This window comes from Phaenicophaeus curvirostris, chromosome 8 (assembly GCF_032191515.1).
Source record: "Phaenicophaeus curvirostris isolate KB17595 chromosome 8, BPBGC_Pcur_1.0, whole genome shotgun sequence".
Lineage (NCBI taxonomy): Eukaryota > Metazoa > Chordata > Aves > Cuculiformes > Cuculidae > Phaenicophaeus > Phaenicophaeus curvirostris.
In genome coordinates, this window is record NC_091399.1 from 14762526 (window position 1) to 14786513 (window position 23988).

Below are 23988 nucleotides of genomic sequence, written 5' to 3' on the forward strand. Positions count from 1 at the left end.
GGCACCCACAGCTCCCCTGGGCACCCTGTGCCAGCGCCTCACCGCGAAGAAATTTCTTCCTCATGTCTAGTCTAAATTTCCCCGCCTTCCAATTTAAAGCCGCTCCTCCTCGCCCCGTCACTCCGTGCCCATGTGAGCAGCCCAACCCCAACGTCCCCGGGTCTCCCGCAGCCGCTGTCACAGCTTGAAGCCGCTCTAAGCCGTCCCCTCAGCCTCCTCCCTCCCCAGGGCGGGTCGGGGCCCGCGGCTCCTCCCTGGGGCGGGTCGGGGCGGGCCCCGCGGGGTTGAGGCGGGCGACGGGCGGTGGCTGCGGAGCATCGTCCCCTCCCGCCATGCCCGGCGTGCGGCGCGGCGCCTGCGAGGGCGGCCGGGATGGCGACCAGCGCTACGCCAGCCTCTTCAGGAAGCTGGACCTCAACGAAGACGGCAGGGTGGACATCGCCGAGCTGCAGACGGGCCTGCGGGCCATGGGCATCCCCCTGGGGAAGGAGGCGGAGGAGGTGGGAGCGGGCCCCGCGGCGGGGGAGGCTTCGATCGGGGACGGGAGGGGTCGGATGGGACGGTAGCGACCGCGGGGCCGGGCGCTGCTCGGCAGGCGCTGCCGCCGCCCTGGACAGGGCGGCGGCAGCGCCTGCCGAGCAGCGCCCGGCCCCGCGGTCGCTCCGCGCCGTGCTGAGTGATGCCAAGGCCTGTCCTGACGTTTCACAGAATGGTTTGGGTTGGAAGGGACCTCAAAGCCCACCCAGTTCCGACCCCCCTGCCGTGGGCAGGGACGCCTCCCGCTGGATCATGTTGCTCAAAGCCCCATCCAGCCTGGCCTTGAACACCTCCAGGGATGGAACATCCATGACTTCTCTGGGCAACCTGTGCCAGCGCTTCACCACCCTCACAATAAAAATCTTCTTTCTAATATCTAATTTAAATATACCCTTTTTCAGCTTAAACCTCCCCTCATCCTGTCATTGCACTCCCTGATACAGAGCCCCTCCCTAGCTGTCTTGTAGCGCCCTTTAAGTCCTGGAAGGCAGCTATAAGGTCTCCTTGGAGCCTTCTCCAGGCAGAACAACCCCAACTCTCTCAGCCTGTCATAGAATCACCAGGTTGGAAGAGACCCACCGGATCATCGAGTCCAACCATTCCTATCAAACACTAAACCATGCCCCTTAGCACCTCGTCCACCCGTGCCTTAAACACCTCCAGGGAAGGGGACTCAACCCCCTCCCTGGGCAGCCTGTTCCAGTGCCCAATGACCCTTTCTGTGAAGAATTTTTTCCTAATGTCCAGCCTAAACCTCCCCTGGCGGAGCTTGAGGCCATTGCCTCTTGTCCTGTCCCCTGTCACTTGGGAGAAGAGGCCAGCACCCTCCTCTCTACAACGTCCTTTCAGGTAGTTGTAGAGAGCAATGAGGTCTCCCCTCAGCCTTCTCTTCTCCAGGCTAAACAACCCCAGCTCTCTCAGCTGCTCCTCATAAGACCTGCTCTCCAGCCCCCTCACCAGCTTTGTTGCTCTCCTCTGGACTCGTTCCAGAGCCTCAACATCCTTCTTGTGGTAAGGGGCCCAGAACTGAACACAGTATTCGCTGGGGAGGTCCTCCAGCCTTCTAATCCCCAGGGATCAGAATGTAAAATCACATAATACACAATTCTCTGGACGGAAGTATTTGTGTGGTAAGGCAAGTTTGTGCTGAAACAGCACGCACAGATTCAGTTAAGCTGAACAGGTACAGTCAAGATCTGTGCTGGAGTGATTACCGTAACAGTCCCGTTCTTTGTTTCAGTATAAAGAATGGTTAGATGGCATTCTGCTGCCCTGCCTGTAGTAACTCTTGCATACTTTCTGAAAGAGGTTCGGGAAAGTGAATGCTAATTTTGACTGCAGTGTTAAGAGGTATATTAGGTCAATAATTCAGTTTCAGTAGCCTTATACTAACGGTTGGACACCGCTAGTTCTTTCCCATGGTATCATTGTTTGGTCTTTGTTTTACCTCTTCTTGGTATATTTCATTTTCTCTCTCATATACTTAAGGGAAAGGTATCCAGCAGGGCTTTCGAGTTGAGTGATGATTATTTGAGGGTATCAGTGAAAGCACACGTTCACTTCAGTATTGCTTCTGTTCAAAATCATCTTTACAGTAAGTACATATCTTATGTATTCTCAGTTTCTGGTATATAAGGGAGGGATAGTTTGACCCGTTTGCTTATCCCTCAGTGTTGTCAATATGAAGAGCATGCTAGTTGCAAACTTCAGTCACATATTGTTGAAAACCTGTTGCACCAGTTTAGCAGTTTGGGGCTTTTACTTACATTGGACAACAGGGGAGGAGGTGACCAGTTAGTTTTCTGGCATTTAACGAGATTGGTCTTCCCACATAATTCGCTGAAAGCCATGAGACGCCAGTGGGGTGTTCCTTATATTTTGAGCAGCTTAGAATTGAAGCTTCCAAGCTCTTTCTCAGCTTGTATGTGATGCTTTTTGTTAACAGTGCTCATCTGGGTATCTGTCAAATTCTTCTCAGTTGCTGCAGGATAAATTGGAAGTGAAACCCATGAAATCAAGAGAGAGAAGATAGACTTACCTGGATGTAGTGGAAAGCAGGAACTGGCTGCCTTAGTTGCTTGAGGAACAGAGTAAACAAAATAAGGCATGAGTCATCTTGTGAAAGTTGTTGGGAGTGTACTGAAACTTCTATATGCTCAGTATTTTAAACTTAATGGTGGGCACAGTTTGAACTAAGAACTAGAAACTGGTCTGGTTTCTTCAATAACTACACTTCTTGTAACAAGAGAGCCTCAGTAAAACTTGCTTTCAGCTTCTTTCCTGTCTGACGTAGTTAATCCGCTTCCTGTACTTGCAGCTCATAGCTGCCTTCTCCCTCTTACTTCACTTGAAGCTCTGAAGTGATGTTGAATTCAGTAAAAGGTCTTTTTAATACTTGGTAAAAAGGTATTTTATTAATGAAGTCAGATATTAAATCATATTCATGTTTGGAGAGGCAGAAGTAATATTATAATTACTCATAACTAATGAATAAGGAAATGAGATGTGGAAATACTGCAGATTGTGGCAAAGTGTTAGCTACAGAACTGATCAGCCCTGCCACAAGAGTGGCACCGTGGGGTGGGCAAACCTTGGGATATCCCAAGCAGAGCTGGCTTTGGTGCCTTGTGGCTGGGCCTGGGAGTTGTTGCACTGTTGTTACATTCTAGTTGCAGGTCTGTGTTAGGTTTCCAAAAATACTCTTGCAGGGCCGTCTTCCGCGCGTGGAGTGAAATCCATGTGTACAGGAGTGTTGGTCACTGTACTTCTGGGGGGCACAAGCTGCTTTCTGGTTACTGGGTTTAACTGCACAAAGTCAGTTGGTTCATCCTAAGGCATCGTCTTCACGGTATCAGTTAGCATTTGTGCTACTAGTATTTATTTCTTCTTTTCCCTTGAAGTGTAATTCCTCTCTAGAAGGAATAAGCATATCTTTAAAAAGGTGCTATCCATTTGAGTAATAGACTACTCTATGCTCTTTTTATTTTACCTTTCCTCAGTTACCTTGGCAGTTTTTTTAATGGTTGGTGTATGATGAGACACTTTATTTGGTGAAGTGACATGTAGATAAGAGAATTGACGTGAAGCCATGTGGCAAGCTTTGGAGGTAGGTCGCATGTCCCTGTAAGGAAGAATAATTTTTCCCCATAGCAAGACATCAAAGCCCAACGTGACAGAAGCTCCTAACATTGTGTTCTACTTGACCTGCCTCCTGTCAGTATCTGACAGACAAAAGTAAACCACTGGAAAATCTGAAATATGCGCTGCTTAGAGGCTGCCAGGATGGCTCCTGCTTTATATTGTAGTATATTACCCACCATGAATGACTAACTTTGCAAAACTTTACAAGATTCCTGACAAAATGCTTTAACACCTACGAAGAAGGAATTCGGTGTGGTGACAGTATCAAATGGTGCTCTACAGGTAACATTAGCAGTTATTGTAGAGCCACTTTGATTAGCAGAGTTGTCCAGCAGAGACACCAAATAGATGTTGGGATCAGATCTCAAATGATCTCACCCAATGTCTTCAAAATGCCGTGTCCCTCTTAGGCAGGAGTACCATAAATGGTGCGAATGGTTTTATGAAGAACTATTTTTGTTCACCCTTTCCTTCTGTTGCAATCAGTCCTTACAGTAAACCTGTAGGAAGCAAACCCTGTATTTCAAGCGTTGGTTTGCTGTAGGAGCAGCCAGGCATTCAAATTTGGGTGGTATTTATACATTGAGTCCTGGAGCTAGGAGTAGAAAGATGTTATTGAAATGAATAACTGCATTCTGGAAACAGTATAATAATCTTATTTGGACTAACTCTCTGTCAAGTTTTGACATATGTCTTTGGTTACATTAAGCTTGAAGATATGGTGTGATGAGGCGCCTCTGGGTGGTGGAAACAGGGCCCTAGGAGGCTAAATTCTCAGCTGTGTTAGGGGGGCTGTATTCTCAGAATATGGTCTGTTTAGAGTAGCTGACTGTGTTTATGAAAATTTTAGTCCTAGAAAGTCTAAAAATACTCAGAACCCTTGGATTGTGTTGCTGCATTTAAACCAAGGAAAATCCAGAATTTTGTCAAGCGAGGCAGGTCCCTGTGCTGTGTTACAAAGCTGCGTCTCGGTGCGAGAGGCGGGTGAGAACAGGGCCAGGTGTGCATTGTGTCCTTCTGTGCTTTTCTCTGTCCTCTACAAACTGCAGCTAGGTAGTGCTTCAGAGCTTGAAACTAACCATAGCTGTTCTTCGTCCAGAAAGCAGATGTTTATTTAGTGACTGAGCTAAATATGTCCTTGAAGATTTCTACACTGTTTTGTTAATATTTTTGCACTTTTCTTAATTTTGGCAACATCCCTTACATGGCAAAATTAGACGGCAGGTAGACCAAGTTAACTGAAGCCTCAGTTGTAGCTTGGCTAGCAACACAGAACAACTTCAGCAACTTCTTGGACAAACATGGGCATTTTGGATCATGATATCTATGCTTTGAAATTATTATCGTAGATGACATGCAGATTCACAGTCTTATAAGCTTCAGCACTTTCGTGTCTGTGTCTCATTCTTTATGGGAAATGAAGAAGCTTTCTTTCATCTTAAAAATACGCTGGAAGCTAGTACCGTAGACTAAGGCACCTTCAAGTTTTTACCAAAACAGATGTCACATCATGTGATCGTGGAAAACTGGAACTACTTAGATCCTTTAAACTTTGTTTTTCAGGTCATAATAAGGTGTTACGGTTATATCTGATGGTGGGGCCTTACCTGTGAAGTATAACAGACATCCTTAGTAATATCTTACTTGATTTCATTTCCACATGTGCAACTTCAGAAGCTTTTAGCCGATACATGCTATAGTCTCCGAGTCTACACATATAGGAGCAAGATGGATATGTTTGTTTTCATAACACTTTAAACATCCAAGGAGATAAACCAGATTTTTTTGATACTAACTTGATAGGATATTTCCTGAACAGCAACAGGGCACAGTGAATGATTAATTATTCCTCTTGTTGCTGCAAAGTGCAAGAATGCCAGGCACCAAATATTGAAACCCCCAACCCTGGAAGATCTCTTAACTGCATGTTGAAAGGCTTTGCTGAATCCCTGTGTTGAGACAGCAATGTGTCCTAGGTAAACAGGCAAGGTAAACTGGCATATCTTGTAAGATGACTGTAAGGTGGGGATGGGTCTGTAACAGAGTAGTCTTATTGAATGGAAAAAGTCAGTTACCAAGTATGTTCAAAGTTAAAAATACCAGTGTAGCTTGCAAGGAATGATGAATGAAGGTGCAAGGGATAGTTTGCATCTTCCATTTATGCTGTTTCAGATTCTTGGAATCTAATTCATAATTATGAGTTGAGAGAGTTTATCCAGGTCCCGAGGCAGCAGCTTCTTCAAGCGAGAGAGCATACTCACAACTTGGATCTCTTCCTTTTTTAGGCGCATTTTAAAGAGATTCTGTTACTTGAAATGGAGCAGTGAGAAGAGGCTGCTAGTGCTTTCCTGTTGCCACGAATTGTGGCATTCAGGACAGAGAAAAGGAAGGGGAAGCTCTGCAACTGATAGCAGCATCCCTGCTACTGCCAAGGGTTTCAAGTCTGCTGCTTTGGAGTGGGGACTGTGATAATGTCTATCTGTAGCAGGGATACTGTTCATATGTTTGCAGTATCCTTTGTGAAGGAAGTGAATAAATATGAATATAGCATTTGAACAAGCTGAGAGGTCTTTGGAGGCAGTGCAAATTAGTGTTTTGCTCAAAATGCAGTGTTGTGTTGGATTTCTGAAGGCCAAGTGGGACTCTAGTTTGTTAGTGTGTTATGTGGACTCACTGGTTGGGGTTTAATGCTGTGTGGACACATCCTTGGGCACTTTCCCTTTGTGTTGGAATTATCTCCCAACTGATGCAGTTTTACAAGACCAACTGTAGTAATTTTTACTACTGATTTTGGGGTTATCATTGTATATAGTAAATTTCTGTAGTCTTGGCAGGTACAGATAGGAAAAGGACAGCATGAGTTTTTAGTATTGTAGGGTACAGGTCTCCAGTAGAGAGAGAGAGAGGATTTGCATGTATTTGAGCTGTGACTGAATTTGGCTTCCAATAAGATTACAGTCTAATAACTTATAATTGTAGAATGTGAAGCTGTATGAATGACTGGCACTAGTTATTTTGGAGGTGAAGGGGGAAAGAAGAGGAAAAGGGGAGAAGGGAATGCTGTGGTTGATTTTACATGCAGTACCTCTAGTTTTAAAAGAAAATGTGAAATTTCTGAATGTCCAAAGACATATTCCTGTTCTGTGCTGGTGCTTTTTCTGTGCCGTATTTGTAGCTGTTCCCTTTGGAGCTCTGTTCATGGATTACAGAACAATGAATAGCTAATTGCACCAATTATGTGTCTTTAAGTATTGGTTTTTCACTTGTGCCTTGTAAAGAGTGTGATAGGAAGCCAGAAAAACCCAGTAGCTACTTGATGGATCACTTCCTTATAGTTATTCTTTAAATTATACTAATTAGGTGAAATAACAAGTTAATAGATAGGTAACTGGTAATCATTTGTACTGAGTAGCCCTGCCTTTCATGCGCAGTTCAGTTTTGTAACCAGAATATGTGTAGTACACAAATAATGATACTAAGTAGTATAAAAATTAAACTGTGAATCTAAAAGTTACATAAAAACCACTAAGATTTCTAGTGTATTGCGTTTGCTCTCTTTACATTGTAATTATGGATCTATTAAAGCGCATAACTTTGGCACAGAGTAATAATCCATTAGGACACTTACAGAGCGCCAGGATTTTTAGGTATATAAAAGCCTGTTTGTAACTTTGCTGATTTTTTGTCTTTCCAACAGACCTGTTGGCTTAGGTTTCCACACCAAATACAGAGACCTTCTGCAGGAATAGGAATTAAGCACTGCTAGATGCTTTCTATAGTTCAGAAATCTAAAAATGAAGTTCTTCAATGTTCCAGTGTATATGTGGCTTTCGCGTTAGTATTCCCTCGCTGTGCAGGTCTTTGAAAGCAGCTGTATTAATGAAATGTACAGCAGAAAAAGTAGCAGGATTAAAAACAAAAGTAGTGAAAAGAGAAAGGTAGCAGTGTCATGATCAAACAGGTCAGCACAGAAGCTTTGTAGTCATTATGTGTGAAGGACTGTAGTATTAAAATCATAGAATCATGGAATCGTTAAGGTTGGAAAAGAGCTTTTAGATCATGGAGTGTAACCCTTAACCTAGTGCTGCCAACTCCACCACTAAGCCATGTCTAAACTGTGTTTCTGTATCTGCCTGCAGTTAGCAATTCTTTATGTGGTCAACATTTCATTTTATCTACTGGATTGAAAGCTTTTAGACAGTGAGAAAAGAAGTGGCATGCCTTGAAAGTAAATAATTTTCCTCTTAGGGCTGGGCCTGTGTAAAGGTGAGGCGATCCCACCTTGTCTGTAACAAGAAATAGCAGGTTTTCTGTGGCAGGCACACTGAACATTGTTTCCTAGGACTTCCAAGTGAGGACTGGCATCTAGTTTGGTTCCTGCTCTATTGTTGTAAGCATGAATGTTTTAAAATGTATCCAGTTCTCCATCAGAGAAGTTGGTGAACCAGGAAGTGGCACAGTGACAAGTGGTTGTAACTGTGCAAAATCTGGTAGTATATAATGTGCGGAACAGCAGAGCTGGATTCCGTGTTGAATATTGGAACAGGTTGCCTGGGGGGGCTGTGGAATCTCCATCTGTGGAGGTGTCCAAGACTCAGTTGGATGTGGCCCTGCACAACCTGATCTAATTATGTCTAATTAGATGTGGTTTGAGCCAGGGTTGTGCTTGATGGCCTCCAGAGGTGCCCTCCGACCTGTATTATTACTGGATGCCATGAATGGGCAGTTTTTATCCCGTATCTTCCTGCTGGCTATGTCCATGCAGTATGTAACCCCCAACGAGAGAGTCTGCCCTTTAAGTGTAAGGCAAGCTCCTTTCAGGGTTCCTGTTTGTTGCATAATCTTGCAAATTACTGTTTTTAATCTGAAACTTTAACATCCACATAGTGCATTTCATAGACAGCAGGAGGCTTTGTTTGTATGAACTTTTAGATTTGTAATGTGAGAAAAATGCGTGTGTCTGCTGAGAAAAAGCATACATTTATGTTCCCTGTCACTTATGTTCTGCTGCACTGGGCGTGGCTGAAACTGGCTTGAAGTCTGGAAAATAACTAGAAACAAAAGTAGGGAATGGAGAGTGTGTTTGTGCTTATCCTTTTCTAGGTGTTGCAATATAAAATCCACTCATTTGGCAGATGAAATGAAAGGTGCCCCCCTTTCACATGCTAATTGCCAGCTCTCTAAACCTCCTAAGAATTTCCATTTTCTTTGGCTCACGCCATCCTCAGAAGTGGAAATTTTGTAATTGGAATTTAGTTAAAGTTTTGTCTTATCTGTGAGCCAGAACAACGGTTTCCTTGTTCTACCATTTTTTTTTTTTTTTTTTTTGGTTTGTATAGTTCAGATAGCAGTAGGGAATAATAAGAATTTGCATTGATTAGAGTTCACTCAAGGCATGTGTGTGTATGACTGCCACGTAAATTACCTCTTCTCAGGAGCTTGAAGGCTCTGGGATTGTGCAGTATAAGCTGCCATATGTGGAGTACAAAATGGGTTGAGATTGCAGTGTCTTTGAGAAGGACACTGTTTTTCTCGCTGGAGTAATTTTTAATGATGGGTACTGAGTTGGGGTTTTTATTTGTTTGGGTTTTTTTAAAATGATTAATCTATTAGGCCTTCTTAATTTCATGTTAGAAAGTCATGGCCAGGAATGCATCCATAAACTTCAATAAACATAAAATACTGTTTTCGTAGTGGAAATTCTGAACAACCCTAAGCATGTTGGCAAGGGCATGGAAAGGAATTGATGAGTAGATTTTTGTTGACAGGTTATTCACAAGAAATGAAAATCAAGCTGGACTTATGAGTATACCGATAACACTATTTTTCTAAGCTGATAGTAGACACCTTTCTGAGTATGTGGTAACTTGAGTTGATTTTATTGTACATAACTTGCTATATTATGGGATGTAGTTAATTTGCTGCTAATTTCATTGTGGAGTAACACATCATCTTCCTCCCTTCCACTGAGAAATCTGATAATCTTATGAATTTGGGCGTTTTTTAGATTAAACATTAAAGTACATTTCTTTTAGTAAAGGGATAGGAAAGACAAAGGAGACAGTATGAACGTATTCAGATGTCTTAATTTTTTTTTCCCAGACACCTGCAACAAATACACCAGAGGTTTCAGCTTCTTTATGTTTAGTTTCTGTAGGCTAGAACTTGTTGGACTTTGGTCTTTTGAGGCCTTCTACGAATTATAGTGGATTAAACAAAATGATTAAAGATTATTGCAGATTAGAACAGACATGCAAATCTTCTTGAGAGTTACTTTATTCAGAAACTACAGTTGCACAAGGCAGCCTGCAAAATAGATGATGTTTGGAAGAATTTTGGCATGTGCTTTATGTGTACCCTAAAGTGCTCTGAAACCTACTGCAAATCAACGAAGAGATCATGTTGTCCGGTTGATCGCCTGTCTGTCTTGTACAGAGTGCTGCCTCTAGGATTTCACACATTGAGGAAACCACAGGGACCAATGCACAAATTAAAAGATGAGGCATAATTTCCCCTTAAATCTTGTGTACTAGCGCCTGGTTTTGGGGTGGAAGCAGGTAGTAGGGAAACTACCTGCTTCCTGCTCATTGTGCCAGAGGAGACTGGTGGAGCTGTGGAGGTTGTGAGCATATACGAAAAGTAGTTGTGGCAGTTCGCTGTGGCCCTTGCCTCTTCTCACCCCACTGCTCCCTGCAGCCCTCTGTGTGTGTGGAGCAGTCCTTGCTGTGGCATGAAGCCCAAGCTAATAAATCCTGCAGAGCTCGTTCGCCTGGGCTTCGCTCTCCTCAGTGCTGTGCTTGTGAATACAAGCCTCAGCAGTTACAGGCTGCTGCTTGGAGGGGCTGCTATAATTTCCCTTTTTTAACAAGTATGTTTTCAGGCACAAAGATGGTGAAGTGTTCTGGCCCTTTGTTGATAGAGAAGCTTATGCCTAGGCTGTATGTCAGACTTGTTTCCTGCATTCCATGCATTCAAATTGTAGGTAATTTTACGTGTAGGTGTCCTGCAGATAATAGGAAACATATGGAAAAATGGAAGATAACTGTGCTTCTGTTTGTTACAAGCCTGTTGTTTATTTGTTTGAAATCCATGGGCTTCAGTTTGAAGCAGAAAGCCCTGCCTTCTCAAGCCCTGGGGAATGGAAGCACTAGTCAGGCAAGACCTTTGTTTCTTTTTTGGTCAGCGGTTAAATAGTTAATTGGTATTTGTAGTTTTATCTTTATAATTCATAATTAATAGACTACTGGATTAAAGAGGATAGTTTAGACTGCATTTGTTTACTTTTACTGACATATTGACAAATTTCATGTATAACTAGGAGAGTCACAGGCTTAAAGCCATTCTCTTTCATGATACTGTCCTGTCCCCCACCTCTTCCTCCACAGATTATTTGATACCTGTGGGTGTAACTTGCGAGTGCTGGTAAGAAACCTTAAAATCTTTGAATAGGAAAGTTATGTAAATAATTAATGCTTTCTTAAATCTGTCTTTGCTGTTGAGTGTTTTCTATGTTCATGAGAATATTGAGAGTGTTAAATTCTGAAAGCAAAATAATAGCTCTGAAATGTATGTTTAGGTGTGTTCTTTATTTGACTCCCAAAGTGACCAATGGGGTGCTTTTCTTAAAGCCAGGGCTGTGCTGTGCGGCCTTTCTTGGTGACCTGCTGTAACACGGAAAAGTCAAATGTTGTTCTTTCTCTCATCAGAAAATTTTTAAAGCTGGAGATATTAACCAGGATGGACAGCTAGATTTCGAAGAATTTATGCAGTATCTTAAAGATCACGAGAAAAAGATGAAGCTGGCATTTAAGAGCCTGGACAAAAACAATGACGGTATGCCTTGATTTATTTTATTTGTTCAAATATTGTTTGAAGACACTGTGCCTTAAAAGTTACCTTAATTTATATTCTTTGTCTTATATTCTTAATTCATATTCTTTGGAGACAAAATTGTAAACGTGGAACCCCCTACTTCTTTTCCAGAGTGAGATCATAATTATAGTTGACTATAGTTTGAAATAATAAGTTGTTACAGGTTGTTTTTTTTCTTTTTATTATCTTCTAGGTCCATTGATCTGGGGCTCTTTGTTCCTCAGATGGAGAAACGATAAGGAAGTTTTTAAGTATCTATTAAAAACAAGATTGTTTGTAACTCACTGAATGTTTGCTTCTCAATTTGTTGCATGATTTTAATGTACTTACCTTCTGTCAGTTCTTGTAGTAAACAGCAAAATACATCATTTATGTTTAAATTGATTTTAAGTTCTCTTTGCTATTTTGTAGGTGTTACATGGAACTTGGTGAGCTCCCAGGTGCTGAGCGTATTAACCTCCATGTTTTAAATGTGTATCATCTTTCTTTTAATGTTTCAAGGTAAAATTGAAGCATCAGAAGTTGTCCAGTCCCTCAAGATATTGGGTATAAACATTTCAGAAAAACAGGCAGAAAAGATCCTGCAGAGGTCAGGAATTTTTATTTCTTGAAGTATTTTAAACTTCTTTGTATTGTTAATGATTGTATTTTTATAATTCAGAGAACAGGATAAATGGAATTATGACTTTGAAAGGTGTTGATATCTTCGCTTTTATAGGAATTCTCAGATAATCCATCTGTTCTTAGGTGATGGCAAGTCTAGTCACTATTTGAGCATCTGGTTCTGGGAGGAGAATATTATCTCGTTTCCCTGTAAATGTTGTTGATAGAATGAAGCTTTATATTAGGTTTTTAAATGGACTATGCCAGACGCACTTGGATAAGAAAAGCGTAGTATTGAAAGGCTGTGGCAGATTCAGCCTTGAAGTCTTCATATGGAATTCACAGTTGGTTGTCACTGATGTGATGGCCAATATTAAAAAAACCCCCAAAGGTCCCCTAAAAGAGAGCAGCAGAACAAACCCCCATCCATGCTAATATATCATTACTCAGCTTTGTTCAAATTCTTTTCAGTATTGATGCTGATGGGACAATGACAGTGGACTGGAATGAATGGAGAGATCATTTTATGTTTAACCCAGCTACAGACATTGAGGAAATAATTCGATATTGGAAACATTCCACTGTAAGTTTAACTTTTGTTTCAGCTTAGCGCTGCTCTTACGTTCACCTCTGCTTGGTTAATTTGCGTTATTGAGTTAACAGCTTTACAATTGTTTATATTTCAAGCATACTTGTCTTTAAGATGGTTTGGTTTTTCTTCTCACTTCATGCTTTCCCATTTACAAGCAGGATAGTGTCATGTGAGTTTCTTCTAAACAAAAAACTTATTCTGAACTCTGCCAATAATTATCAGTAATTCCTAGGAAGGAATCCTTTTCTTCCTTTGGAGATATTCTACAGAAAGATAATAACCACAATCGTAAATCTTTCATGTTCCAGTACATTCTCAAGTCAGTTCTTTTGATGTGTTGAGACAAATTATAGAAACATTTAAATTGTTTCCTATGTTGAAATTAGTTTCAGTATTTGGATTTACATAGTAACATTATCATTATCATAAAATCATTGGTGTCCCCAGTGATGATTTTCTGTGCACGTGTTCTCACGCTCTTTTGTGTGATAGAATTTCATTTAAGAATGACAGAATATACAGCAATGAGCTATCCACTGTGCCAATAAATTTAAGTTAGTATTGAATGGAGCCCTTGCCACCTCAATGACTGACTTACAAGAACAAATAATAAGATAAGTAAACCAATAATGATCCTGTTTGCTAAATATCCATCCTATAGATTATTGGCGTAATCCATAAAGTTAGGTAAAGACAGATTTCTTTGACTATAGTGAGACCATTTATATCTTAAGGGATTAGTCAGCATTTCCATAATAAAAAAACAGTTCAGAAGATGTGAATGCTTTGAGTGTTTCACCTCAATTCAGAAATGCTTGCGAAAATGGAGTTAGCTTCCTGTTCACTGAAGGAAACACTTGAAGCGCTGCTATGAGATCTAATAGTCCTGGTCCCAGCTTATTTAGTGGGAAAAAGCCTTTGATTTAATAAAATGCTTCTTATTTCTATTAATAAACATAAGATCTGTATTTTTTTTTATTATGGAATGTCATTAGTTACCCCCAAGAAGCAAGTTTAGAAGTTTCTTGTGATCTTGCAATGTGGCAGTCAGCTGATGACCCAGTTATCACAGAGATCAAAATCCAACTATACAGCAACACAGCTGGTGTTTCAGATAAGAGCAGATGTGAGGCTTGCACACCCACCTGGCACTGACAGCTCTTCCAATTCTGTTTTTATTGTAAAATTTCAATTGCTGTCAGACTCTGCCAAGCAGATAGCTGTTTTATTATAGAATTATTACAAGTTGGTAGCTGTGGCCTTTCTGTTACAAACACCCTCAAATTTAGCTTTTATTTCTTAGTTGTGTTTAGGGGTTGGTAGATACAAGGTTTAAACCCTGGTAGATATGTGTAGTATCTCCAAGATCATTGAATTTATATTTTGAGAGTTCTTGATTGATCTTTTGATGATTCCATGTAGTTGAGCAACTGATGACACCTTGCTTGGAAATGATGACTGTCAGAAAGATGAGAGGATTTTTCAATTAATCTCTTCCATGTTCAATATCCAGAAGAGTTGGTGCTTGTCCTGTTTATCCTGTGCCTGTATCTGGAATCTGCATCCTGCAGTTATTGTGTTCCAAATGCCCTAGGTGGTATTCTGCCTACTTAACAGATAGGGAAAGCAGCATAAATTAGGGACTTAGTGTCTACAATTAAAATCGACAGTAGTTAAAAACGTTCATTGGTTAACATGCTTTCTGGTCAGTACAAATCAGTTATTAAAACATTCTTGTATCCTTTTAGGTTTAACTTATGCGTAATACTGGCTTTGCATTATCTATGATGTATTTTTTCTCATATATGTGGTTATGAATTACATGAAGAGCAGAAATTATTTTGAAGTGATATGTGAAATTCCATAGTCTTATATCTTGGACAGGTTTGTTACCAAAGCCTGTAGTAATGTTGTTCTTTGATCAGATTGAAAGGAAATACAAACACGCACCTCAATGACATTTCAAACTTCTGTAGCTGGAAAAAGTAATCTGTGTGTCTTTAAGTGTAACTGATGATAAGAAGATGTATAAAGCATTACTAAAACTTGTCATTTTGTAAAATAATGCACAGCAGTTAATGGAAATAAAATATTCTGATATATCAGCTATAAAAATGCTACTTCAAAGTGTTGGGGTGGGCTGAAGGGGAGAAGATATCTCACATATGTGTGAATAAATTACTGTGAGAGAGAAATCTCTTGTTAGCATCCTTAGGAGATTACCAGACTAATCCCAGAAGGCTGTCCGGTGAAAGGTTAGCTGCACCATATAAGCATTTGAGCTTTAGTGCTGACTGTAAAGGTCTGCTGATGATGACAGAATGTCTTTGTTTGGGCCACACTCAAGGCGGAAATTTGTCATGATTTTTAATGATGATGGTGCAGTCTTTGAAATGGTGGGTCTGTGGTATTGCTCAATGTCTGTAGAAGTTGCTCTTCATTGAATAGCAATAGCGATCCGTAGCAAGTTAATTATAAAATTCAAATTGCAGGTATTTTGATTTTTAACTAACTTTTTATTTATGTATTCTCAGGTGTTAGGTTAATTTGGAAATAGAACTGTTGATAAAATTAGGATGGTGGAATGAGATAGTTACTTGCACATCTTTGCTTTGGATTCTAATAGGTGTTGGATATAGGAGATAGTTTGACTGTTCCAGATGAGTTCACAGAGGAAGAGAAAAAGACTGGACAGTGGTGGAAACAGCTGTTGGCTGGAGGAGTGGCTGGTGCTGTCTCTCGAACAGGCACAGCACCGTTAGATCGCCTTAAAGTGATGATGCAGGTAGGTGCGATAGTCAAGAACTTTTTGGTTTCCAGCGTATCACTTCAGTTCTTAGAGAGGTTTTATGGAAAACTGATGGCTAAGTACAATATCTGAATTCTGGAGGTCTGTTTATGTTTTGAGAATTTCTGTATTTTGTATTCATAAAAATTGTCTTTTGCATACCCATATTGGCAAAAATGTAAACAAAATATTGTAATACTTGTGCCACTAAAGTAAGATTCTGTTTTTTCAGTAGTGGATGTGTTTAAGCAATTCAGTACTTAAGTGATGAGTTTTACAGTCTAATCAGAGCAGTGTTCTTTACTGTGACTTTTTTTTTTTTTTTTAGGTTCATGGTTCAAAATCAAACAAAATGAATATAGCCAGTGGTTTTAAGCAAATGTTGAAAGAAGGTGGTGTCCGATCTCTCTGGAGGGGAAATGGTGTAAATGTTGTGAAAATAGCTCCTGAAACAGCCATTAAGTTTTGGGCTTATGAACAGGTAGGGTGATAAATCAGGAATGAAAATAATGGTAAATAAAACGCTATATCACTCTCACTGTTCCTTGTTTGCACTGTTGCAATATAGGGGCTCTTATTGTGGTTGGGGATTTTGTCACAGTAATTTAGAGAAGCTAATTCTGTCATGCAGGTTAAACTGTCTTCCAGTCTGCATAGTTTTATATAGGGTACTCCATTAATATCTAGTTTGCTGCTTCAAAGTGGCAGTAACCAAAAACTTAACACATTATCCTAGCTGAATCTATGTATATGAATGCTATATAGATTCTTTTTAAGTCGAATACCATGGTGCTGTGTTAGATGCCCTCACCCTGGATGTCAGAGTTATATTTACCTCTGAATCAGCTTTAAGCATCATGTTAAGGCCTAATCCTCTTCTGGAAAATGGACTCCTGTTCTGGTGTAGTTAAATGATCTTTATTTTTTTCCTCTGTGGGGCTTGCTAGTGCTTCAGGCAGGACTAAATGAATGTATTGTCCATCTCTGTACAACCGTGAAATAAAAAGCAACAAAAAAGTCAGGTAAACTTCGGGATATTGCAAAACTGAACAGCAGATTTTCATGCTGTAGAGCAACTTTGAGCACATTATTCCTTACTCATGCTCTGTGTTTTGGGAGCTGATAGCACATTCTTGTACGATGATGTCTCTGTCTTGAATGAAACAGTATGTGCAGCTCTCTGAGTGTCTCTGAGAACGTGCTAGTTGTTCTGTGATTGTTAGATTGGAGAACTGAATCTGCAAGGGAATTGAGTCTGTCTTTGTTATTTGGGGTACCCAAACCATAGTTTGGGTACCCTTGTGTTGGCCGTTTGCAGAATACCCGGCTGTACTGTGGGTGGCTGAGGTGTTTAATGAAAAGGGCTCTTGCAGGCTGGAGTATTTATTGTACTTTTGAGAATCTTTGTCCACAGAACTGTAATGAGTTTAGTGCTATATTTGTTGGGTTAGTAAATGTAACTGTAAATACATGAAAATATAAGTACAGTATGAAAAGACATTTTGTACTGTATGCCTGTCTCTTGTAGTAACTCTAGCTGCTCTTGAAAAGTACGTGATGTTTATTTTATGTGTTTTAACTATACAGTATAAGAAGATACTTGCTAAAGAAGATGGAAAGTTAGGCACCGTGGAAAGATTTGTATCTGGTTCTTTGGCTGGAGCAACAGCACAAACTTCTATTTATCCCATGGAGGTAAGTAACAGAGATTCTGCTTCTGCTGGAGACTCCACCAAGTATGTGGTTCATTTCAATACTAGACTTTTTAGAATATACTGTGTTCTAATTGATAAAAACTAGTTCGGGGGAAAAAAAAAATCTAAGAACACATATAAAATGAAGTACTTGTTCAAGCTGTTTTCTGTATTGGGCATAATCTTTCCCACTGTGTGTAAGCCAGGAATGATTTTGTCTGTAGCAGAACTGATGAAGTTCTTCATGCTGCAGTTTAACTGGTGTTAATACATTAACTGCTCTAGGGTAGTATTTCACATCCTGCTTTTTTTAAAACAGAAGTAGGACGCACATCCTTTACTACTACTTCCCTAGAAAGTTTATCTTGTGTAAATAGCTGGAGTGTATGTTGGCTCTGGCTTTAAACCAATACCAGTATCAAGAATTGGAAATAATGGAAAATGTAACCATTTCCATAGGACGGGGAGTCAGTAGGGATGGAACTTGGCTGTTTTCATTGTTGACAGTGATAATGATCTCTTTTTAAATAACATCCTTGCTGTTAGAGCCACTGAATCCCAGCTAGCCTCAGTACAGAGATGGGTTAAGTTATAGAATAAATGAAATGCTACCCAGATCATCTGGATTATGCTGATCACTGGAGACAGGTGGACAGTTTTACAATAAGATGCTCTGATCTTCCTAACAAAGCTACAGTACTGTCCTAGAAGTGTTTTTTAGAGTGTTTCTAAATAAAAGAGAAAAGCGAAGTGCCAGTAAGTCTTGAGGAAGCTGCAGTCTTATGAGGCTCTAGAGGAGGCCCAATTCTTACTCAGGAAATTTCCTCTGTGGCTTCTTTTGGATACTTTTAAAAATCTTTGTCCTAAGATGCTGGGTAGACTTTTCTGCATTATTAATCAGATTCTGGGTTTCACTTGTGAGAGGCAGTCTTTATATCCCTTAACTGCTTCTCAAAGGGTTGTGCTTTTTGAAAGATTGTTTTCTTAATATGCTCTGCTGTTCCCAGATGAGAACTGTGATCCGTTAGCATGTTGATGCTCTCACTTTTCTTTAGCTAATGCTTCTGTTCAGTACTGCCCACACTGTTACCTTCAAGTTGTTACCTTCAATTCGTAAGCTAGTGCATGGTAGTACCTGTGCTACTCTGCACTAATGATAAACCTGAAGGAGCCTACTGTTAACAAAGCTTCAATGGGAGTCGTCACCAGATGTGAAGTACCAGAATGCAAAGCAGTTCCCGAGCAGAGAGATACTCTGCTTGTCTGTGTCTATAAAATACATTAATAAATAGGTATGTAATTAAGGCTGCTGTTTTTTCCACTTTAGGTTCTAAAGACCAGATTGGCTGTGGGTAAAACAGGGCAATATTCTGGGATGTTTGACTGTGCTAAGAAGATCTTAAAAAGAGAAGGTGTAAAGGCCTTCTACAAAGGCTATATTCCTAATATTCTAGGTATAATTCCTTATGCTGGCATTGACCTTGCTGTTTATGAGGTGAGTTTTGATCACTGAATTCATGTAGCTTTCATTAGTTAATTTACAAAAATGGTAAATAGTCTTTAGAATACCCGTATCATTAGATTTGTATTATACTTGTAGTATTACAGTTGCCTTCAGTTTAAAATAGATGAGTATTTCCACTAGTCTTCCTAGACTTTAATGTTTTTCTTCGCTTCTCCTGAAGGAGTGTCTGTGCTGATGGGCCTTTACCTGCGACAGTGCCGAACAAGAAAGCTATATGTAAGGCAGGATTATATAGACTTTGGCAATACAAGATGCTGCATACTTGAATAACACTGTTGGACTGGAACATACGTGTTCTATAGCAAATTCAGGCCTTAAAAAACTGATATTCATATTTTACCTATCCTGCATTTATGATACTTAAAACTTTATTTTACAGTTTTCTCTGATTTATAATTGGGTCGTGATAACCTGAATTCCATGTGTATCTTTGCATGTCACCAGAATTCTTTATGGCTGACATATAGTTGTGGTGAGGAGTTAGAAACACTACTGTCTTTCCTTTCAAGAGGAACTGGCGTCTCTTACACTGATCAGCAACGACCAAAATGTTTTTCTACCTTAGATGCTGGTGTTTTGCTTCAAAATTTGTTAAGTAACTCAGATGCACGGACTAATTTTAATCTAGCCTAGACAAATTTTTCGTGACACTGCAGTAGTAAGCAGCAAACATTTTCAAAGCAGTATGGAAGTTCTTTTCTACAATTTGCATCCTTTCTTCTGCATGGGGTGGTGTGCCCAGCTGTGTGAGCTTTTGTTGCACCCCGTGGGGTGCCAGATTGTGTTCCCCTCCTGCTCCCCTCAGAGTATTAATGGGTCTGGAACACGGGCACTGTTGCTGCTGATGGATCTTTTAAGGGTTTCTCTTCTAAGCACTAACTGCTGTAAAGTGGTTAAAGTCCTTACCTGTTCGCTAAGGCATTTACCTTTGCACTTTAAAAGTAAGCATATAGGACTGATGTAGTGAGATCGGTGCTTTTCAGGATTGAGGCTATAAGATGTATTTTATTACTTTCTTGAATGCAGATCTCTTGTCTTAATTTTATATCTTGACAGCTCTTAAAGACTACTTGGCTAGAACACTATGCATCAAGCTCTGCTAACCCAGGCGTTTTTGTATTGTTGGGATGTGGTACCGCTTCCAGCACATGTGGGCAGTTGGCCAGTTACCCTCTCGCTCTTATCAGAACACGCATGCAGGCACAAGGTGAGTCCTGTTGTACTGAAAATGTTTATGTGTGGTCACATCAAAATTGTATCATTTAGGATAGCAATAGCGGAGATATGGCAATAAGAAAACCCAGCTTGGAAAACCAAAGACTAGCCTGGAAAATCTTCTTAACATTGACCCCTTCTCCTATTACTCCGACATTGTTCATTGTACTTACATTTAAATGTAGCATTTCAAGCACTTGTGCTCCAGATGTGTTGATAGCCGTGTTCCACACAAGACTATCAGACATAGAGCTCCTGTCATACTCTGGGAGCACTTTTCTAGAAGTTAGAATGTTATCTGAATGTTAGAGGTAAAATGAAAAGGATTTGCCTCATCCTGTGAAGGTAGACAGCAACATTTGCTTTGGAGGACACTTCATAAAGACAGTTTCATAACTGAGAATTTTGCTCGATAGTTTTGTGCACAGACTAGGTAGATAATGCTTTTCAGTGGTATTTAGACACATGAATATGCTCAAGTTTCAATCAGTGGTCTTAGAGGTAATAAAAGGCTCACCACCCAAGTGTTAGGTACTTGCTTAAGAATTTTAATATTACTAAGACATTTGTGTAACACATGATCTTTTTGTTCTAGCCTCAGTGGAAGGAGCTCCACAGCTAAACATGGTTGGTCTCTTTCAAAGAATTATTGCCACAGAGGGAGTCAGAGGACTTTACAGGGGCATAGCCCCTAATTTTATGAAAGTGCTTCCAGCTGTCAGCATCAGCTATGTTGTATATGAGAAAATGAAGCAGAATTTGGGAATAGCATGAAATGAAGGAAAAAGGTGAGATGCTTCTAATGTTGGAAACACCAGAACAAAAATGATTTCTCAAATATCTGCTCTCACAGTGAGTGGCAGATCTTTGCAGAGAGATGCTGTAATTTCTACTTTTTCCCTGAAGCGGGAAGAAACTTTCTTAAATTCTAGTTCACCATTTCTAAACAGATACCTATATTGCACTTTAAAATGTCACTGAGTTTTAAAAAAAAAAATCAAGAAACTGTCTTTAAATCAACAATGTTTTATATAAATCATGCATATTTTACTCATTGAGGTTTTTTTGCATTTGTCTTCTCTAATTGTGTATTTGGCTTGGATTAAACCAAAGGTAGAAGTTTATACTGCCTTGATACTGAATATATGAAAGTGACTTTTTGTTTTGTCATGCTGCCTATACTCAAGCAACTCACAGGCAACATTTTGCACGCCTAGAAATAAGCACCTGCTATTGTTATTTTTGAAGACTTAAGTTTGTGAAAAATAGGATCTTTGATACAGACAAGGGTAGTCTGACACGTTAAAATGTATCCCATCACCTTTGTCTTCAGGCTAACCTTTTTTTTTTTATGTAAAGACTAAGAGCCTGAAAAACTGCTGTTCCATGGTATCAGAATATCTCAGATGGATTTACATGGTATTTTTGTAATACAATCAGTGATTTTCATAAGTTGCATCACTGGACCTACTTTTCATTGTATTTGCTTTGGGTTACAGCTGCACGTTTTACAGGATTGTGATACATAGGAACAGAAAAAGTGTGGGTACTAGATCCATTGCATACAAGTGCAAGTTACTGTTTAAAAACTGGGTAGAGGATCCAGTATTAAGCTGACAGTGATACAGCCAGTAGCAGAGTTCATCATAGCTGCCTTGAGGGAGAGAAATATTCCTCGTTTTGGACTCTCCATTCTTCCCTTTACATGGAGGGCTACAGTCCACTATGCTGTCAGCCCATAGAGGACTGTATTATATTGTAAAGGTTTTACAGGTTTGTCATGCAAGAGAAATCCTCTTCCCACACAGTCTCCTGTGCATGCTGGCTGCCTCTGTGAAATTCAGACAGTAAAATACTGCAGCGTTTTGTCCAAGTGACCAAATGGGACTGCTGATCTCATGTTCCCATTAGACTGATGTTAATGAAGCAAACAAAGAATGCACACAGAACTTGCTAGTGCTTGAGAAACAGCTCCTCAAAAAAAAAATAAAGCAGCACTTCCTCAATGTAGAAAGTAGGTATTTCCATGTACAAGTACTTCCAAAGTGACTTCCTTTTCTTGGGGCATGTGTGTGTGTGCCGCATTTCAGCCGCCTTCAGACCCAAGCACTGAAATAGAGTGACAATTATTGTGGAACTGTTTTTTACTCTTTTTCTGCTTTCCACAATGTGTGTTGTCTTAATCTTTGTACGTTCAGGATTATCTTTATACTTGTCTTGACCTTCTGAAAGCATCTTAGACCACTTCTTGAAATTGGATTACTGAATGAAGAACTTTGTTCGTGTAAGGTTGTTAAGGTTCTCTTTTTTTTACTTCATTTCTTTTTTAATAAAAAACCCCCAAACCAAACAACGAATAAGCAAGCAGACATGAGTAACTGCCTGAACCTCCCTTGTTCCTCATGCAGAAGACTGGGCTGTATTTTTTGAAAAGCAATCACATGTAAATCTTTGTTCAGTGCTTCCATGGCTGGTGTTTATTCCCCGTAAGCTGATATATAAGAGCTCCATGAAACTTGTATTATAAAATGTTGTTTTATCAGATTTCAGAAAAAGGCAGCTGTTGCTGTGTCTTTTGGCCTTCCCTTAAGGGAAACCGTAGACTTCGCACTTTTTTAAAAAACAAAAAGTCATTCTATCTAGATCAGCCATATGTACACGGCCTTTCTGATCAATGTTTCTTAGTTTTGTCAGCATTCTTGTATCTTTGTGGAGTTTATGAGATCAATTCAATCATTTTCTCTGACTGCGAACAATGAGCAAGTGTAGTGTGTGTGTGTGTATGTGATGTGGAGATGACTTTAGCAGTGTGTCTTCTGTTTTGTTTATTGTGTGCAAGTGCCATCATGAGTATTGAAAATTACACTGATGATGTTTTCAAATGTTGAAAAGATGGGGGTCTTTTAAATTTGATTTTTCATTATGTGCCTTTATGATGACTGTGTTCAGTTGTATATTCTTTTTCTCTTAAATGTATGTTTACATTTTTAGCTCTATAAAACTACCAGTTTCTAATAAATGTTTTTTTTTCCTCCTTATCCGTCTGGAGTGTCCTGTTGTTTTTTCATGGCCTGGTAAATAGATGCCACTTCTCCATTGCACTAAATGCATTACGCTCAATGTAAAAAATTAAGGTAATTGTCTAAAAATAAGTTTGAGACTAGCCTGCACTTGATGTTTGAAAACCTAGTTTGAGATTAGTTGATTGTCATCCTATTTAAAACTCTGACTGTCCCATTGCTTAATGGAAGATCACATCAAGTTTAATATTTTAGCTTGTTCATTGAACAGTTTAAAGCATGATTTCCTTCTGTGTATGCTCTGTGACAGAAATCAGGACAAATATACTTGCTTGTATTCTTAATATTTCTTTTGTTTTGATGTTAATCTTACTGTTAGTCAAAGGATGAATATAAAATCTTTTCCAGGTAACTGACTTAATTTACTCTGCATGTGTAGCATGGGTATCCTACGGAAGTATGCTCAGTAGCCAGCTTTGACATCTCCTTCTGAGAGTTTCACACCAATCTTTCAAATGTTAAAAACAACTGGAAACAAATTAGAGAGGCTTTTCTTGTCTCTGATTTCTGCCAATACAGTTCTTGTAACGTAAGATTCAGAAGTTTCCTTTTTAATAACAAAAGAGGTAGCTGCTCAGAGTCTGATTCCTGATTAAATAAACAATCTAATATTCAATTCTATTTGAGGCAAGGATGCTTTTAACTCAAACTTCTCTGCAATTGGAGAGGTCTCGCAGTTGTTGAGTGGTAAGCTGTACTCTTGAAGATGTCTCAGTTAAGTGGTCCCCCCATGCCCTCCAAAAAGAAAATCTCAACTGCTACAGAATATAGCACAGATATTCAAAATATTGCTTTCAAGTTAGCCTGTTGGGAAACTGAATTCTGCAGTCTTTTTATCAAAGACTGGTCCTGATAACTCCTACACATCAAAAAAAATCTTATTACACAGACAGCATGTATGATGTTTAGCTTTTGAAACAGCTCAGATCTGCAATGCATGT

General features: G+C 39.8%; 1 protein-coding gene across 1 annotated transcript; it reads left to right on the forward strand.

The window, feature by feature from the left end:
• The first annotated feature begins 293 nt into the window (after positions 1-293).
• Positions 294-23005, forward strand: SLC25A24 (solute carrier family 25 member 24). The gene is made up of 10 exons (XM_069862580.1): positions 294-500; positions 11385-11511; positions 12052-12139; positions 12625-12736; positions 15372-15530; positions 15862-16014; positions 17121-17228; positions 18555-18722; positions 19809-19959; positions 20563-23005. Exons 1-10 carry the CDS (start codon positions 333-335, stop codon positions 20739-20741), a joined length of 1413 nt encoding a protein of 470 aa, XP_069718681.1. The 5' UTR covers positions 294-332; the 3' UTR covers positions 20742-23005.
• Positions 23006-23988: the final 983 nt, after the last annotated feature.

What these genes read in the sequence shown, in the direction of transcription:
- SLC25A24 (XM_069862580.1), top strand. Translation starts at nt 333, where the DNA reads ATGCCCGGCGTGCGGCGCGGCGCCTGCGAGGGCGGCCGGGATGGCGAC. An exon ending in CCTGGACAAAAACAATGACG is followed by an intron (nt 11,512 to 12,051) that starts GTATGCCTTGAT and finishes TAATGTTTCAAG; the next exon opens with GTAAAATTGAAGCATCAGAA. An exon ending in AGTTTTGGGCTTATGAACAG is followed by an intron (nt 16,015 to 17,120) that starts GTAGGGTGATAA and finishes TTAACTATACAG; the next exon opens with TATAAGAAGATACTTGCTAA.